This window comes from Desmodus rotundus, chromosome 6 (assembly GCF_022682495.2).
Source record: "Desmodus rotundus isolate HL8 chromosome 6, HLdesRot8A.1, whole genome shotgun sequence".
Taxonomy (NCBI): domain Eukaryota; kingdom Metazoa; phylum Chordata; class Mammalia; order Chiroptera; family Phyllostomidae; genus Desmodus; species Desmodus rotundus.
The window spans coordinates 92,171,603-92,188,356 of NC_071392.1; the positions used below are offsets into that span (position 1 = coordinate 92,171,603).

Genomic DNA, 16,754 nt, shown 5'->3' on the forward strand with positions numbered 1-16,754 from the left:
AGGTTAGAGACACTCTAGTTTCTTTCCCCACTTTCTGATCTGTTTGCTTTGCATATATAATTGATGTACCCAGTGCCTTTTAGCCAGTGTTATAGAATATTGGGTACTATTTTTTATGAAGTCTTGCAAATTGACTTTGGTTTTGAAATTCTGACTCATTGGATTAAACTCTTCAGAGAGGGATGGACTTCTGCCTTTTTTACATTTTATCAAAATAAGTATTTTCAGTGACACATTGCTTTGGTTGAGTAGTATCAGAGGCTCAGACACACCGTCACTTTATAAATTGGACACGTGACATTAACAAGGCTTATAGAATGCCTTGAGTAACCATAGTTCTAAAAAAAATATTTCAACACTGTTTTTAAAGCAGTTTTGGTTGACTTTTAAACTGGATAATTTCTGTACTCTAATTTACCAGACATTTCTTTAGAATGTGCTGTTTTAAGACAGCGTATAGTTATTACTACATTTCTAACTTACAAGTTATATTCTGACTCTGCGGCGGCCTCACAGGTTGCTCCTCTGTGCCTGTCTGTGTGCACTCTCTCCCTGCAAGGGCACCAGCCTGTCTCACTCACAGGACCCGTTCTGCCTTCGTCACCTCTGTGTCCACAAATACAGCCCTGCTGGGAGTTGCTGGATTCAGGCCTCCAGCATGTGAACTTGAGGAGGGGCCAGGGCTGGCACAGGCCCTGACACTCCGAGGGCTGCCCACCCCAGGTCAGGAGCGCCCCCTGGCGTTCTGGCACAGCGGAGGGTGCTGGCCCGGCGCCTGCCTCCCCACCTCGTGAAGGCAGTGCTGTCCTCCTGGTAGAGTAGGGGTTCTGCTTGTCTCAGAGCAGCAGAACAGGAGGCGGTTCTGTGTGCCAGTCCCTGGGCTCTACGTTCCTTCCTCCGCCTGCTTCATGCTCTCCTTCCTCTGCCCTGCCCTTCCTTAACGGCTCTAGAGGGTTTAGATTTCAAGGTGGGGTTGATTGGAGCAGGAAGATAGGACTGGGATTGGATAACCTGGGTAACCTGGTATGGGTGTAAAAAACAAAGTAGGTTGTTCTTTTGTTGCAAAATATTTTAGCTGTACGTAGGACTTCACTGTTGAAATGTCAGCTTCTGCCTGAGCTGTTGTGTGAAGACAGCAGCCCTGCTCACCACTTTCCCTCAGTGGAGACCTGGTGTGTTTTACGTTGTGTGCACCGTGCGTGCTTTACGTTAAACTCAGCGCTTGGGCTTGCTGGGGCCGCTGGTCGGAGTGAGAGCAACGTGTTTGTAACTCGAGCTGTCTCTCCACAGTGCCCTTGCTGCCCGTGCCGAGCCAGCCGAGACCTGCCGTGGGACCCCAGCGATTCCCCGTGAGTAGCAGCTGCCCTCCTGCTCCCAGGTGCTGAGCACATACATACTCGGGGACACCAGTGCCACACACATGAGGGTCCCGCTGCACCAAAGTTTAAGGATGTGTAAATATTGACTTTATTTTTGCAGTGGAAAATGTTTGTTAAAAGCCTTAGGGCAGTGGATTTTTACGAATGGAATTAGTTTTGTTTAACTGTAAAACAGTTGAATCAGAGTCATCAGTGGCACGCTTTTCACCTTACACAGCATGAATTTAGATTTTATTATTTCCTGATGTTAAGTGAGGAGCCTCGCTTTGGTAGAGTGTGTGCGGGTGGGCACGTGGGCGTATGTGTGACGTTCTGGGGAATGCTGATGAGGTGTCTCCTTGTTTTTAAAGAGACCTCAGGAGTCTTAATGGCAGTTGATTGTGTATTTGAAAAGGAAGGCTTTGTCTTTTAAATACTCATTCTTCTAACATGTCTTAACTGGAAGGAAAAATAATCCATTAAATAGTTGTATCTGTGAAAGTAAATATTGTTTATTTGAGTTTTGGGTTCGATTTGCCTTTGGTTCGTGGTTTTCGGGACTCGATGAGGACATGTTCTTTTTAAAAACAATGCTGGAAACATGGGCCAAGCATGAAATTTTAATGTGATTTGTCTGTACAACAAATGTGGTTTTGCTTCGGCTAGCCAGCCTGTTCTTCATGAACTACTTAGATTATTGACTCCAGCTTTGATGCTTCAGTAGATAGGTTTATGTGTGCAATTTAGCAAAAGGTTTTAATGATGGATCTAGATGTGTAGTGAGATGATTATTCAAAAATGAAATCAGTATTGGGTTTAAGGTTTGGAGTATTTTAGAAACTTCCTCGATTTGTAGTAATCTTTTTTAAATACTTCATTTATTTATTTTAGACGGAGGATAAGGGAGGGAGAAAGAGAGGGATAAGGGAGGGAAAAAGAGAGGCAACCCCAACATGCGGTTGCCTCTCTGTATGCCCCCTACTTGGGACCTGACCTGGCCCACAACCCGGGTATGTTCCCTGACTGGGAATTGAACCAGCAACCTTTTGTTTTGCAGGCCAGCTCTCAATCTACTGAGCCACACCAGCCAGGGCTGTAATAATTTTTTGTGAATTACAATATGGTTTCTAAAACTGATTTTTACTGATTTCATTCCCATATATTAGCTAATTTTTTCTTTAAACTACTATTCAAATTTTAAAAACTAACTATGTTTTAAAAATCAGGTGATATTTATTTCGTACAGTTTCCTATTCAGACTGTTGATTTCAGTCAGTAAGCTTATGAATTGCATCACCCCAGGCCAAGCTTGTGTGTGCTCAGGCATCAGACTGCAGCCCCTGGGGAGGCAGCGAGTTGGCCAGAGCCTGGAGAGCCCTGGCCATTCCAGTGTGCACCATTTCCCAGGGTTGTGAGCGTCTGTGTGGGGTTGTTACTGGACTTCCAAAAACGTGTGTTGTAGGAAAAAAATTGACACAACAAAGCAATTGTAGTTGAAGAAAAACATAAAGTAACGTTGTATGTAATTGATATTTTTGCAAAAATATGTTCACTAACATAAAATTAGAATATTGTTTGCAGTTTTCACCTGTGTTTTCCTGCTGGGCAAATGGGACGGTGACACTGGAGGCCCCAGATTGGACTTGCTGCAAGGGGGCAGTGACAGAGCGCTTTGTGAGAGACTGCACTTCGGCTGCCATAGGGCTCAGGGCTGCTTTGGGCAGTGGCTGAGGAGTGCAGCATTAGGTTTCGTTGGTTTTGAGCTTGGGAGCGTGCACAGATGACAGGAAACAGTCGCACCACATGTCCCTCATGTAGCGCGATGACCTGCGGAATGCTGCTTCAGCTCGGATGCTCCTTGCTCTGTAACGCGCGGCTGTTCTTAAGCCCCAGATGCTAGATCTTAACTGGTTACAGTGGACTTGGGCTCTTGGAAATGCAGTGCTCCGTTTGTTTCTGTAGCTAGTCTCCCTTAGAAAGAGTGACCGGATGTGGGGTCGATATTAACATACAGTGGAAGTATTACATTTTTAAGTTGCCCCTTAGAATGCTGTTGGGACAGGAGGTTCATGCTAGGTCACCTTCTGTTGTCTTACTCACGCAATGTCGTTTTTGAGTGACACTGGCTTTTCCTTCAGGACGACCAGACTGATCATGCTGCTCTTGTGGTGAATGTAGTGTTGGGAACATGGGCGCATCTCCCCTCCACGCCGAGTGCTCCGCATGGTGCCGGTGCACAGACCCTGATGAGGGCTTGCAGAGTGGCAGGGAGCCCAGCTGTGGCCCTTAAGGCCATTTCCCCAAGTAGTGTTGTAAGAGCAGGGGGACCAGGGCTTGTGGCTTTCCAGAGCCCCTTGGGGATGGCTTCCTGATGGCCAGGGCCCGTGGGCGCGGTCCTTGTTCTTGGGTCCATGTGCCCCAAATTGACTCTTGTTTTGTAAAATGAGTGCACACAGAGACACACGCTGATAAAGCATGTCAGGAGGCCAATGGCGGATTCCTCTTCGGGCGTGGTTGAGTGTTACGGAACTCTGGGCAGCAAGAGCGAGGTCCCTGGGATCCCGTTTGTCTCCGCCTGAGCCATGAAGTGAGGCCTCATCGCTCCTGGGATGGGGGGTTCTTTCGTTGGCAGCTTCACCTCGATCCGTGAGCACCGGGTTCATGTCCATAGAGAAACTTCCAGGGAGTCCCAGTCATTCTGTGCCCAAGGGGGCACCTGGGCCTGTGCGCAGAGGGGCGGGGAGCAGCTGGCAGGGCGCACAAGGGAGCAGAGCAGTGAGCTCTCCTGCCCTTTACTGGGCGCTCCATACGGTGAGCAGCGCAGCGAGGGTGTGCAGTACTCGCTCACTTGCTGTTTTCAAGGACACACACGTGAATTTGTGCACTTAGCGCTGCAGGGGTTCAGCTCTCCCCCTGATGGAAGAGTAGAAGCCACAGGCAGGAAGTGCAAGGCCTCTAGATTCCCGCACTGGACAGGCGTTGGGGCACAGCTGTCAGTGATGCTGCGGTGTCCCTTCTTGTCCGCAGCAGCGCTCAACTTCACTTTCGTAAAAGTCTATTTTGTTTGACAGTCTTACGAAGACTTGAGAAATTCTCCTTATAGAACTGGTATGCTTAGAAATTGGGCTAGGTGATGATGTCTGCCCTTTTTAAATTAAAAGTCACAGAGATGAGACAGCCTAACCTGAGACCTGTCTCTGTTTCCACTTCCCAGCACTGCTTGTTTCCCAGGTTAGTCTAATGGGTCCACTTTCCACAGAGGCTGTTTCTGATGTTTTGTTCTTAATATAAAGCCCTTTCCTTATGTATACTTTCCAGTTATGTATTTGTCCTCCAAGAGGTGTTTATTGTTTCTAAAGTTTACCCATTCAAAAAGTAACATTGAAATCTGGATTCACAATATCTGACAGTGTAGCCTTGAGAGGTTGCTGACCTGGGGGTCCTCCATGCCCTGCGCTGCTGAATTGAGTGCAGCAGGCACTCCCGACACCCTCCCGTGGGAAAGGGTCTCGACCCGGGTGTTTCCAAACCCATCCAGCCATTGATCTTGCTTTGCTATGTTGGGAAATGCTGATATTTCAACAGTGGCCAGTTAAGTACTAAGTAGTTTGGCTGCTGAGTAATTTCGTAGTGAACTTTGTTAAGTTAAAACTAAAAATCACATTAAAAAAAGACTTTTCTCTTTAAATTCGTCGCCTTACCCATTGCATCACTCCTGAGGTAGACCCAGTGAGTGAGATTTCCATTGGCGTTTCCTGTGTCGGCCCAGCTCTCACAGGTAGGTCTGAGTGCAGTCTGTGTGCCTGTGTGTGTGCGCATGTGTCGAGGGCATGCTTGGGACCAGGTGGTGGTGATTGACAGCTCCTGGATGCATTCTAGGTGGCCTTCCATGCAAATTGTGTTTTATGAGACTGCTGCATCCAATTCCATTCTTCCTGATGGTGGTCTGTGCAGCTGTGAACCCGGCTCCCTTCCATCTCGGACACAGTCTCTCTTTTGAACCCATCCTGTTGTTACAACTTGCCTGCAATGCCTCCTGTTTATTAGCACTGACAGTGGGGAAGGGGCGATGGGCATTTTATCAGATCTAAGGGTGGTAGCAGGGAACGTGTGCGAGGCCCTTCCAGCTGTCAAGACGTCAGGCTTGCATGGAGAGAATGCAGTTTAAAATGCAGGTGACACGATACCCACCATCCTCCATTTGCTGGTGGGTTTCTGATTAATCATGATTACCATATATTATCATACCATCAAATTTAATCATATCAGTGGATTCCCATCTGCAGCAGGAAGAGGAGCAGCTAAACACTGCAGCACCGATTAAACGTGGAGCTCATAAACTGCAGCGCCCCATCCACTGGCCTTGTGTCCCGTCAGCATACACGCTGTGTGGGTGGGGGTAGGACAGGCCACTAGGGGGCGGGGGTGCCTGTGGGAGTCATGAAATCAGGTCTTGCTCAGTCACGGGGTGGTTCTGCCCCATGGTAAATGTTGCACTGTGATGCGTTTGGTGATCTATTTTGTGTGCTCTGGCCAAGTAAAAAACCATTAGATTGAAATGAGAGCCTTCCACAAAGGCTTCCTACCCCGCATAGCGCAGACTTAAACTGAGTGCAGCTGGCCCCTGGGATTCAGTAGCTCACCCAGTAAAATGCTGACAACACAAAGTTCCGAAGCCTCAGAACTCCTGTCGGTTCTAGTGACATGTCCTGCGAAGCACACCGGTTGTTTTTACTATTTATTTTCCCAGAGTTTTTGAAGACCCATAGTTCTGTTTAGATACATTTTTAAGATAAATTTGGAAAGAGGCCCTGTTCTGTTATAAAGTACCTGAAAGTGCTTCTTCTAAAAGATCAGACTTCTTTGATTTAAAAAATTTAGTCCCTGTGTACGAGTCTGTGGGTTTGGCAGGTCTGTGCAGTTGTGTCACTGGCGCAGTTAAGAGGGGGAGCAATGCTGTCCCCACATACCTCACTGTAGCCCCTTTGCTGTCAGCCCTCTCCCCAGCCCACAGCCTCTCCCTGGGCTCTGGGCCCAGAGCTTTGCCACACAGGTGGCACCATGGTGCACATGTCCTGCTCAGCCTGTCGCTCCACTTAGCGCAGTACACTTGGGACTCGCACACCCACTTGGTTGCACCTGTCAGTGGTGTGTCCTTTTTTTACTGATGAGTATTATTCCATTTATGGGGGTGCTCCTGTCTGTCTGTCCCGTTTGGACACTTGGATTGCTTCCGGCCTGAGGCTGCTGTCAGTGAAGCTGCTGTAAGCATCTGTGTCTCGGTTTGGTGAGCAGGGGTGTCTGCAGGTGGCTTGGGGTGGGTCCGGGTGCTGTCTGTCAGGGACCCCGTGGAGGGTGTTACAGCCCGCAGACTGTGGCCCAGCTAACAGCTGCTGCCTCCTTTGTAATCAGTCCCGGTGAACAGGCTCCTCTCCTAGAGCGTGGATGGTGGAGGTCAGTGGCAATGAGGAAATCCTGAGTGGGCGCCATACCCAGGCTCTGCGCAGGCCTTTGTTCCGCCTGGGCAGACGCCCTCTGCTCCACCGTGCAGATGGTGGGACCGAGTCTGGGAGATGAAGTTGCTGAGGACCACCTACCTACCAGGTGCAGTATGTGGGACTGGGACCGGGACAGCCTGAGTCTCTTCGTGGTGCTGCGCCCTTCCCTCCTCTCAGCACTGACCTGCTGCTCAGCGAACCAGGCGGAAATTGGGGGTCTGTAGTTGAATCGCCTCCGTATCGGACTGTGCTCATCACTAGGTGGTAAAGTAGAAATGTTTGCTGTGTGGGGACCGTCACTGGGCAGGCTGTTGCTGGAGAATGGGGGTGAGCTGTGGGAATAGAGGGCTTTTCTTCTGTGAAATAATGTAAATAAGTAGGTATTGGTGCGTGTACCAGAAGCAGTACTTTGAACTGACTGAAGATGCTGTAGCTCACAGCGCACTCTCGAGCATTGCCGGGTGCCCGCTGTCATCTTCCTGCTGGGTCGGGAGGTCCTGCGGGCTTCCCTCCACCAGTGTGAACCAGTGCCTGGCTCCGGGGCAGCTTCTTCACCACACGCACAGCGTCTTTGCGCAAATGAGTGCCTGCTAGGGGAGTGTGGGAGCTGCAGCCGAGAGAAAGCAGTCTGAGGAAAACACTGAAATAAGAGGATTAGCATTTTCATAGAGGGCTGTGATTTCCATCATCAGGGGTCACTAGTGGTCTTTAGTCTTTCCATTTAACCCATTTAATCAGAATTAACTGAGAGGCCTTCTTAAGAGTCTGTGGTTTCTTATATAGTTCTTTGCATTTTAAGTGAGATTAAGAAATGAAAACATGTAGAGGAGGGTTGTAATTTATTGAAAGATTCATGAAGTTTCAATGATATTGTTAAGGTATTTAATTAGTCTTATTAAAATAGATCAACTGACCCTTTTAGGGGAGCTGATAAGTCATATAATAGCTGTTAGAGCCTCTTTATTCTCTGCATTATATGATTAACTTTGTGCTAAGCAATTTATGCAAAGTTTCCATCTTTTTTCATAAGGGGAGTTATCAGTTCTTCCTCAATAGGATTAGTGGAGATAACATCATGTAATTAGCAAGAGATGCGAAAAAGTGGAAGTACAATTTGTGTAAGAATTATGTGAAAGAGAATGATAATTTCTTACCTTGGATTTTTAAAGGGATATAAAGAAAAGCAAAACAGCAATTATTTGAAAGGATTAAAGTGGCCTTTTCTTACAAAAGATAGAATTACATTAGTACTAAAATTTCTGTTAAGTGAGGTATTCACAAGGTGCTAACAGTTTTAACTAATTCTGCTTCTGATAGAAGGAATTGGTCATTTATTATCCTTTACTCCCATGAAAGGATGGCCGTTATGTAACAAACAGTCCCATCTAGAGGACCTCTTAGGCCAGGCTAGTCAGACTGGGGAATCGTGGTGTCTGCGGCATCACGTGAAGACAGGTTGGTCCCAGCAGAAGCAGGGGCCACCGAAGAAAGAGCACTCGATACACCCAGAGTCTGAGCGTGTGGTTCACGCCTTGAGTTGACCAGGAAGTGCTGGGTCATGTGCCTTCCACCCTGCAGACCGGGGTTGGGTCTCTCTTCAAAGGGAGAGGCACTCACTGGACCCGGGTTTGCCTCTGCGCATGTGGGGGCCACACCGTTGTGACTGGCTTTGGTCAGTTGGGGTGTGTAGGGACTGCGCGTCACAAAAACCTCGATTAACGGTGGTATAGCCATTCTGTGATGTTATCAGGGACCCTATTTTTTTTCTGCTGGATTCCAGGTGAAAGGTGGCGGACGGGCAGGGTAGAAGGTGCTGCAGGTGAGGCCATCTCATCTCGTCGGCCAGAGCCAGGCCCAGGGTCCTTGCTGCAGCTGGGTTGTGGGGGCTTTCAGCCAGGGACAGTATTGTCCTCTTTACCCTGCAGGAGCAGTGAGAGCGTGCACCAGGCACGCAGAGGGAGGGATGTCTGTGTTCAACACGCGGAGGAGAGTGAGTGCCACCGCTCTGCAGGGAGTGTCCTTCTGTTTCAAAAAGGCGGTGCCCCAGGGCTCTCCTGGAGCCGCCTTCAGGGTCTGACAGCTTAAAGTGTTCTCATGGGCTTCTGCACTCAGGTCCTTGAGTTCAGCTGTCCCCCTAGGCGGGCACTCCTGGGTCCCATGGGACCACCCTCTCCGGGCTTGGACTTGCCCTTTCTCTGACCTGCAGACTTCTGTGTCTCCCTGCTCCCTGCCGGTCTGTCTTTCCTGTTAGGACCGACTCTGTCAAATGACACTGCGTGTGGGGGTGAACCGTCACTCCTAGGCACTGCCTTCTGAGACAAATGCAGCATGTCAGATGTGTGAGTCGTGGTTCGACTGCAGCCAGGGCGGGCGGCCGCCTGCGCCCAGCCCTGCTCAGTGGCGCCGCTCCGCATCCCGTGCTCTCCTCCTGGCTTTCCTTCTTCAGAGAATACCTGGTCCTCAGAAGTGGGCACGTGGTGCCAGGTGAGGGAGGTGCCCTACATTCCCTCACTTTTCCTCTCTACAACCTCACGGTGGTGCCAGTTCAGTGATGTCAGTCCTAGAGGTGAGTCAAGAGAGGTAGGCTGGGTGCCTGTTGGCCGCCCCAGGTCCCCACACACTATAGGTAGGCCAGGGCTACCCAGCCCTGGACCCTGCGGGCTGCTCTACCAGCCTCCTTCTCTCTGGCCTCCCTTCCTTCACTTCCTCCTGAAGCATCCGCCGCTCACTGCGCTCTGTGGGCAGCTAGCCACTGAACAGGCGTTGGTGTCCTCGATTGCAGCGTGGGGCCAGGCCGAGCGTGGCAGTGTGTTGGTGAGGCACACCAACGGGCCGGCACTGGGGGCACGCAGAAGTGGGAGCGGGGCTGAGAGCTGCAGTAGGAGTGTGGTTGGGGTGGGTGACCCCTTCTCTGGGCAGGCTTCCGGCTTGAGCACAGAGAGAGGTTACAGGAAGGGGCCTGTGCTGACATGTGACTGTCAGAAGTAATGCGTCCCTCTTAGGGTGGGATGCTGCCTGCGCAGAGCCCTGTGAAATGACAGTGCCAGGCCCAGTGAGCATCTAGTCCACAGGGTGGGGGGCATCACAGGTGCGTGCTTGGTCGTGTTCTTCCACCTGCTCCCAGGAGGGAGGGACTGCCCACTATCCCTGCTCTACAGGTTGGGGGCCCAAGGCCTAGAGAAGGCTGCCATGGACTCAGGGCTGTGCGGGAGAGCAGGCCTGGCGCACTTGCTCAGCCACTGTGTGAGCTGATGGGTGCCTTCTGGGCAACAGGCCAGCTGGGAGTCAGAGCCGGGCCCTGCCTGGTTACTTGTGGCCACGGACATCTGCTTGCCTCTGTGTGTGTGGCTAGGCAGCTTATGGATTAGTGAAAGACAAGATGGTTTGGGGACTTCGAGGTATTAGCGTTCCAAAGGGGGCAAGATATGCGATCCCAATATATTTCCACTTTAATAACAAAAAATTTCTTTAGAAGTTAAGACTACTTAAAATAATCTCCCAGGAAATCTGAAAGTGCGCAGAGATCCAAGAAGTAATGTGCCCAGTTCTCAGGCAGCTTGAACTTCTTATGAAAACTGACCACCCCGGTCTGTCTTTCTGAGTTTGTTTTCATAACTTGGCAGGCCCCTTTTCTAGAAGAGGGCAAAGGAGTCAAGGAGAGAGCACTCCACGCAGCTCTACAGAGCCAGACTCTGCACCTGGCAGACCTTGTGCTTACGGCGGGGCAGCAGCTGCTTTGGCAGTCCCATTTGGCCTCACTGTAATGAGGAAACCTAGTGTGGGAGGACGGGGCACTAGCTCTGCGGGAGGGGGAGGGAGCATGGTCCAGGGGCAGAGCCCGGAGTGGCAGCCACCTCAAAAGGAGGGCAAGCCCTGGGCAGTTGTGGGAAGATACGGGTTATGAGTAAGGGCTCGGCAAGGGAAGCAGCAAGGACCAGTGGGGCTTCATGTGTTAAGTAGTGAAGAAAACCATGTTTATCAGTCAGGACAGAAAGGCAGGAGCCCCTTTGCAAGCATCTTTTAATTGTGAGCAAGACCACAACTCATTAACCAGATGTGAGCAGTGGAGATGTGGCTGATGGCGTGGCAGCCCAGTACTTTTAGCCTGTGAGTCAGCGTGCCGCTCCTGTTTTCCAGTGAGAGGTCTGACCAGATGTGGTAACAGAGCCGTCTGCCATGGTGCCCTGTGATGCTGGGGGCATGGAGCGACAGACCCAGTGCTCCCCAGGCCTGTGCCCGTGGACCGTCCCTGCGGCAGCAGAAGCACACCCCCCACAGCTGCTGCAGAGGGGCTTCTTACGTGCTGCAGTGCTGCGGAGACCGGCTGTCTCCTGTGCGGGCCCCCACCCACCAACTTGTGACGGCCACAGTCAAGTGTGAGGGGACAGCAGTCATTGATAGCACAGCAAAGGCTGACAGTGTTGTCATTTGTCTTCAGATGGGTGTACTCTTTACTGATTTGTAAGTTAAAAACTCATGAACACTACCTATTTTTTCATTTTTAACAGATTCACCTTTCAGTGGTTCTTGTACCTTTTACATCAGCAGTAGCAGGTTTCAGGCTGCGGTGTGCTCCCTCTGAGCATCTTGGAGGCATACTTTTGATCTGTGGGTTTGCATTTCTCACTGTGAGTTGTCTTAGTGACTCTTATCCTGTCCCTTCTGTACTTCCCTGTTTGATACTCTTTCCTGGTGTCCCCTCCCCCAGAAGACAGATAGTCGAGTATTCATCGAAACAGTTTGAAGTCGTCTGAGACAGCCCTTTCAGTGGAGGGGGTTTTACTGCAGGCGAGTGCTGCTGGTCGCCGTCGGACTGCGTGTTCGTAGGCTGGGTGGCCAGTCGGACCTTGCTGCGAACCAGGGGACAGGCGGGTTTAACTTCATTTTCCCTGCCACTCACTCATCACCATCAGAACCTTTTGAAGGACTGGTCCCCGTGAGTGTGTGGACTGCGAGTGGTGATCCTTTTCCGATAAAACATGGCTAAAAGCTTACGGAGCAAGTGGAAAAGGAAGATGGGTGCAGAAGGAGAAGAAAGAACGCCCCAGAGGGACTCAGCAGACTGAAGAGTACTCTTAAAGCAGGGGCCGACGTTTCAGTGACAGATGCTCAAGAGATGCCACTGTGCTGCTGCTCCCCATTCCGAAGCGAAAACCCAGTGTGTGGTGAAAACGGGGGCTAACACTAAGAGAGGCAAGGAGGGTCTCCTAGACCAGCACGGACAGTGCCCCCGGGGGTGAGCCACAGGCAGAGAGAAAGGCTGAAGCAAAGCGAGAGGGAGGGAGGGGAAAGAGCAAAAGCTGTGAAGGCGGCTAAGCGCTCCACCTGGTAGACTTTTAACAATGCGAAATGTGGCCTATGGGACAGATCTTTGATCAGAGTGTACACTGATTTCAGCTTCGATCAAACGAAAACTTTGTTTCCGTGTTTCAACTGGGCCTTTTTCTTCAGTTCAAACTCAACATAACTCCTTAAATTTGTTTTGAAAACTTGAATAAAATATTTTCTTTGATGAAAAAAAAGACCCTTTTGAAGGTGATTTTAAAACATGTTTTGGAGTACGTGTATATGTGAGAAAAAAGGTATGGGGAACTAAAAATAGGATAATGCTACAGTTTATAAATAAATCCTCTATTAACACATATTCTATCTCAGTTACCTGGTGAAATATGCGTGTAAATGCACCTAGTTCATCGACTTCAAACCAAAAATGGGACTATGTTTAAAAGCAGGGGCAAGAACGTGGCAGTGGCAGAAAGCAGGCCGGGTCACTTAGCACCTGGTGCGTGGTTGCTGAGCAGCAGCGTGTGAGGGCCATGCCGTCGGAAGTGTGCTTTCCAGCATGGGGCCACCGCAGTGAAAACATTAAATGTGAAGGCTGTCCAGGTCCAGGATTGGGTCGGCAGGTCTCGCATTACCATGAAGAAGTGTATGCATTTGCTAGGCTAGAGGACCTTTCTAAGAAAGTAATGTGATTGCACACTGTAGTCTCACTTACACATCTTCCACTCTCAGTTCCTGGCGTTTACTGCTTCAGTAGCATGTTCATCGACGCCTTCAGTCCCTGCTGTCAGATGTGGGTGAGGGGAGAATTTCCGTGTTCCCACCTGCAGGAGCGACGGACTGAGTGTGTGGTCTCCAGGGCCTCTGTTCTGCACGCTTTGCCGCGTGCCTGCTGCCTGTCTGTGTGAACGTTCGTGCTTACACGTGATTTCTTCAGCGTCATAGCCACAGGTCTTACGGGACTGTGTTCATGCTTGCGTTCCTTTTGCACCACTATCACAATGCCATGGGCAGAGCACACCCTTAGAGTAGGAAGGCAAGTGCAGTTTGCACAAGTATGTGCAACGTTATACACTGATGTCACATTTAGAGGGAGCAGCTCATTGTATTAGTGATAAAATGACAGAAAATGCATTAGAATTTTATGAGAACAGAGTGTGGTTTTTAAAAATTGAGAAATAATGGCTGAGTTTCAAAGAATGAGGTGTTATTAAATAATTATTTTGATGACGTGTAAAATCAATGAATTCTTTCTGGAGACGGGAAAAGAATTGAGAGACCTTTTTATGCCTACAAAATCATGAGGCTTTCTTAAGCAAATGTGTATTTTTAAATCTTTGAATTCTTGAAAGGCCAACTGAAAAATGAAATGATTTTAGTTTTATCTATACAGTCTACTAGTAACATTTAGTTACTAAAAAAATTGTTAATCTATAAGAGTTTAAATTTTTCTATCCAGTGCAATTCAACTGTGTAGTATTCCTTTTGTAGTCATGTGGTTTCTTAAACATTTCACATTCTTCTGTTTTGTCAGAGATTGTTGATTTTTGTTTTCGTATAAATTTTTTTTTCAGTAAGATCCAACTATATGCTGTATGTAAGAGAATCATTTTTAAAAAGATTTTATTTACTTATTTTTAGAGAATGGGGAAAGGAGGGAGAAAGGGGGAAGGATACATCAATGTGTGGTTGCTTCTCGCATGCCCCCTACTGGGGACCTGGCCTGCAACCCAGGCATGTGTCCTGACTGGGACTCTAACCAGCAACCCTTTGGTTCACGGGCTGGCACTTAATCTAGTGAGCCACACCAGCCAGGACTTAAAGTAAAGCAGGTTCACAGCTGTAGCTTTTGGTTGTGTTACAAAGGTAGCAAAGAATAGCACGTTTGAGGTCAATGTCAGGAACATCGAAAGGAGACATTTCCCCTTTCGAATTAATGTACAAGAAGGTCAATAATTGCATGGATTTCAGTAAGTTTAAAAATAATCTTGAGGTGCTGTAGACATATTAAAACACAGAATTTTTAGAGGCCGCACTTTGATGTGTGACTCCTTCATATGGCAAGTCACTGGGCGATGTGTGCTTATATACATGTAGGGGGTGTGGAGGTAAGTCACTTGATGTTCTCAGGGGAAACTTGGAACCATGTGGGTCACTTTTCTGCCTTTCATCTTCCTTCCCTGTTGTGCTGCAGGGCCCTCCGGAGTTCCCGCAGCACACCCCTGGGCCTGTCCCCAGCAGCTTCAGCCAGCCCCCACGACTCCCTCTTCAAGACCAGTGGAGAGCGCCACCCCCACCCCAGGAGCGGGACCCCTTCTTCTTAGGAGGTAAAGGGTGGTGCGGAGTGATGACCAAAGCTGGGGAGGTGAGGTGCCAGACAGGCTGGTTTTAACTGGATGTAGCTCCCACTAGGGGATTTTACTAGGAGTGTCAGATTTTTGTGCCCTAGCCCTTCCTCCTGTCATTTCCAGCACTAACACTAGACAGAACTGCTATCTGAAATGAGAACACCCCCTTACAAAGGAGGAAATCAGTTAGAGAAAATGACCAATGAAGCCATCGAGAAGCGGAGGGAAGACTTAGGGCTCTTTTTGGACACTCACGCCTGCCACTACTTGTAGCTTTTCAGTAGGAATACGGTGCGTCGCCACCTTTCCTAAACCTGCGCCTCTGTACAGCCAGCAGCTGACGTCCTGGTGCCTTTTAGTTTCAGGTGACCCTCGCTTCCCGAGTCATCTCTTTCTGGAGCAGCGAAGCCCCCCGCCGCCACCACCCCCTCCCACACTTATCAGCAACAGTCACCCTGTGCCCGCGCCCAGTCCTTTACCATTCACTCAGCCCGGACCAGCGTTTAATCAGCAAGGACAGCAGCCCGTGTTCCCCAGAGACAGGCCTGTGAGGCCCACCCTGCAGCCTCCAGGTCCTGTGGGCCTTCTTCACTTCAGCCAGCCGGGGTCTGCAGCCACTCGGCCTTTCATTCCCCCTCGGCAGCCCTTCCTGCCGGGCCCTGGACAGCCGTTCCTGCCCGCCCACGCCCAGCCTAACCTGCAGGTATGCGGGGCTGGGGCCCTCGTGGAGCGGGGGGCAGTGTGCCGCAGCTGTGGGTCTCCTGTTTCCAAAGGCGGAGGAGTTTCACGGTTTTATTCCAGCCTGCTAAATGTGTGAATTATTGAAAGAGTACGGCTGTTCATCTCACACGCACTGTTTACTGCAGACAACTCTTCTGACAACGTCGTCTATTTCCTCAGTCACGGGAGAAATGGAAAAGTTGATTGTCGTTTTTGGGGAAATGAAGAAATTCAGTGTAGGATTTTAAAATTGTATTAGTGGCTATACCGCTAATATAATTAGGACGTTTTGATAATACCTCTGTGTATCACTGGGAGTCATAAGAGGTTTACAGGAGGAGTCAAGTTCTTTGTCAGCTGGCATTCCTGCAGTCGGGCAGGGGAAGGTTTTGCACGGAGGAAGGGATGCCGTCCAGTCCTCCTCGTGGGATGAGTTGAGTGCCCTCTGCTGATGGGCTATCCCCCGCCGGGCTGCCTCGGTCCCTGAGCCCCTCCTCACAGAACACGCTGCTCGCTGCTATTGCACTTGACGCTCTTTGTCACGGTGGGCACAGCAGCAATCTGGAACCAGCCATGTGGGATACACAGGGTATGTCGCGTGACGAGAGGAAAGCGGTGGCTGTTCGGGGTGTGAGAGTAGGGTAGAACGGTCTCTTGTTGTTATTGAGAACGATGCAGTAACTGCATTCTCAGTACTGAATGGTTCCAGAAGAGACAAGTATTTAAAGAGGAAATTAAATAACCCGACCCTGAAACAGTCACCGCTAACACTGGGTACTCCCGTTTCCCAGTCTGTTCAGAGCACGCTTCCACAGCGCGCCTCTCTGTGGTGGCCTGTGGGTGGGGTCCTGTCAGTTGTGGGCTCATGTCCCTGACGGCACAGACCTGCAGTAACTTGCGGAGGTGATCTCAGCCGGGAGTCACCTGTCACGGCACCACGTGCACCTGCACAGGCTGCTTCTGCCGCATAACTTGCAGACATTGCCACAGGAAACCTCCTAGGGGTTCTGTTTGTGTCCCTAGTAACTTCCTAAGGCAGAGCCTTGGAACTTTTGGATTAAAGCAGCTAAGGTCAAATAGAATATTACCTTCATAAAAACATCTGACATGAGTTGGTAGCACTTGAAGTTTCTTTCTGGCATTGGGGTGTTTAAAGGAATGGCTAAATTGGAATGGAACGAGTATGTGCACTTATGAACTGTTGTTTCTCTTTCTTTTGGCACCGTAGGGACCCCTGCATCCCCCACTGCCCCCTCCACACCAGCCACCACCGCAGCCCCAGCAGCAGCCCCCGCTGCAGCCACCCCCGCAGCACCCGCCTCCCCCGCAGCCGCAGCACCAGCCTCCTCACCAGCCGCAGCCGCACCAGCACCACCACCACCTGTCCGTGCCCCCTCCGCCTCTGATGCCCGTGGCGCAGCCGCAGTTCAGGCCTCACGTGCAGACGGCACCGCCCCAGCAGAACAGCGGTCGGACGCAGTGCCCCCAGCGCCAGGGGCTGCGGCATGTGAGTGTCTGCCTGTCTCCAGCCGTCTGCCGGTGCTGCC

General features: G+C 50.1%; 1 protein-coding gene across 3 annotated transcripts in view; it reads left to right on the forward strand.

The window, feature by feature from the left end:
- Positions 1 to 16,754, forward strand: part of RBM33 (RNA binding motif protein 33) — an 84,591-nt gene that overhangs the window by 35,560 nt on the left and 32,277 nt on the right. For all 3 annotated transcript variants that reach the window (XM_053925981.2, XM_053925979.2, XM_053925980.2), the window contains exons 9-12: positions 1,291 to 1,349; positions 14,334 to 14,466; positions 14,847 to 15,190; positions 16,436 to 16,714. In XM_053925981.2, coding sequence (XP_053781956.1) covers positions 1,291 to 1,349; positions 14,334 to 14,466; positions 14,847 to 15,190; positions 16,436 to 16,714 — 815 coding nt within the window. The remainder of the gene's footprint in view (positions 1 to 1,290; positions 1,350 to 14,333; positions 14,467 to 14,846; positions 15,191 to 16,435; positions 16,715 to 16,754) is intronic.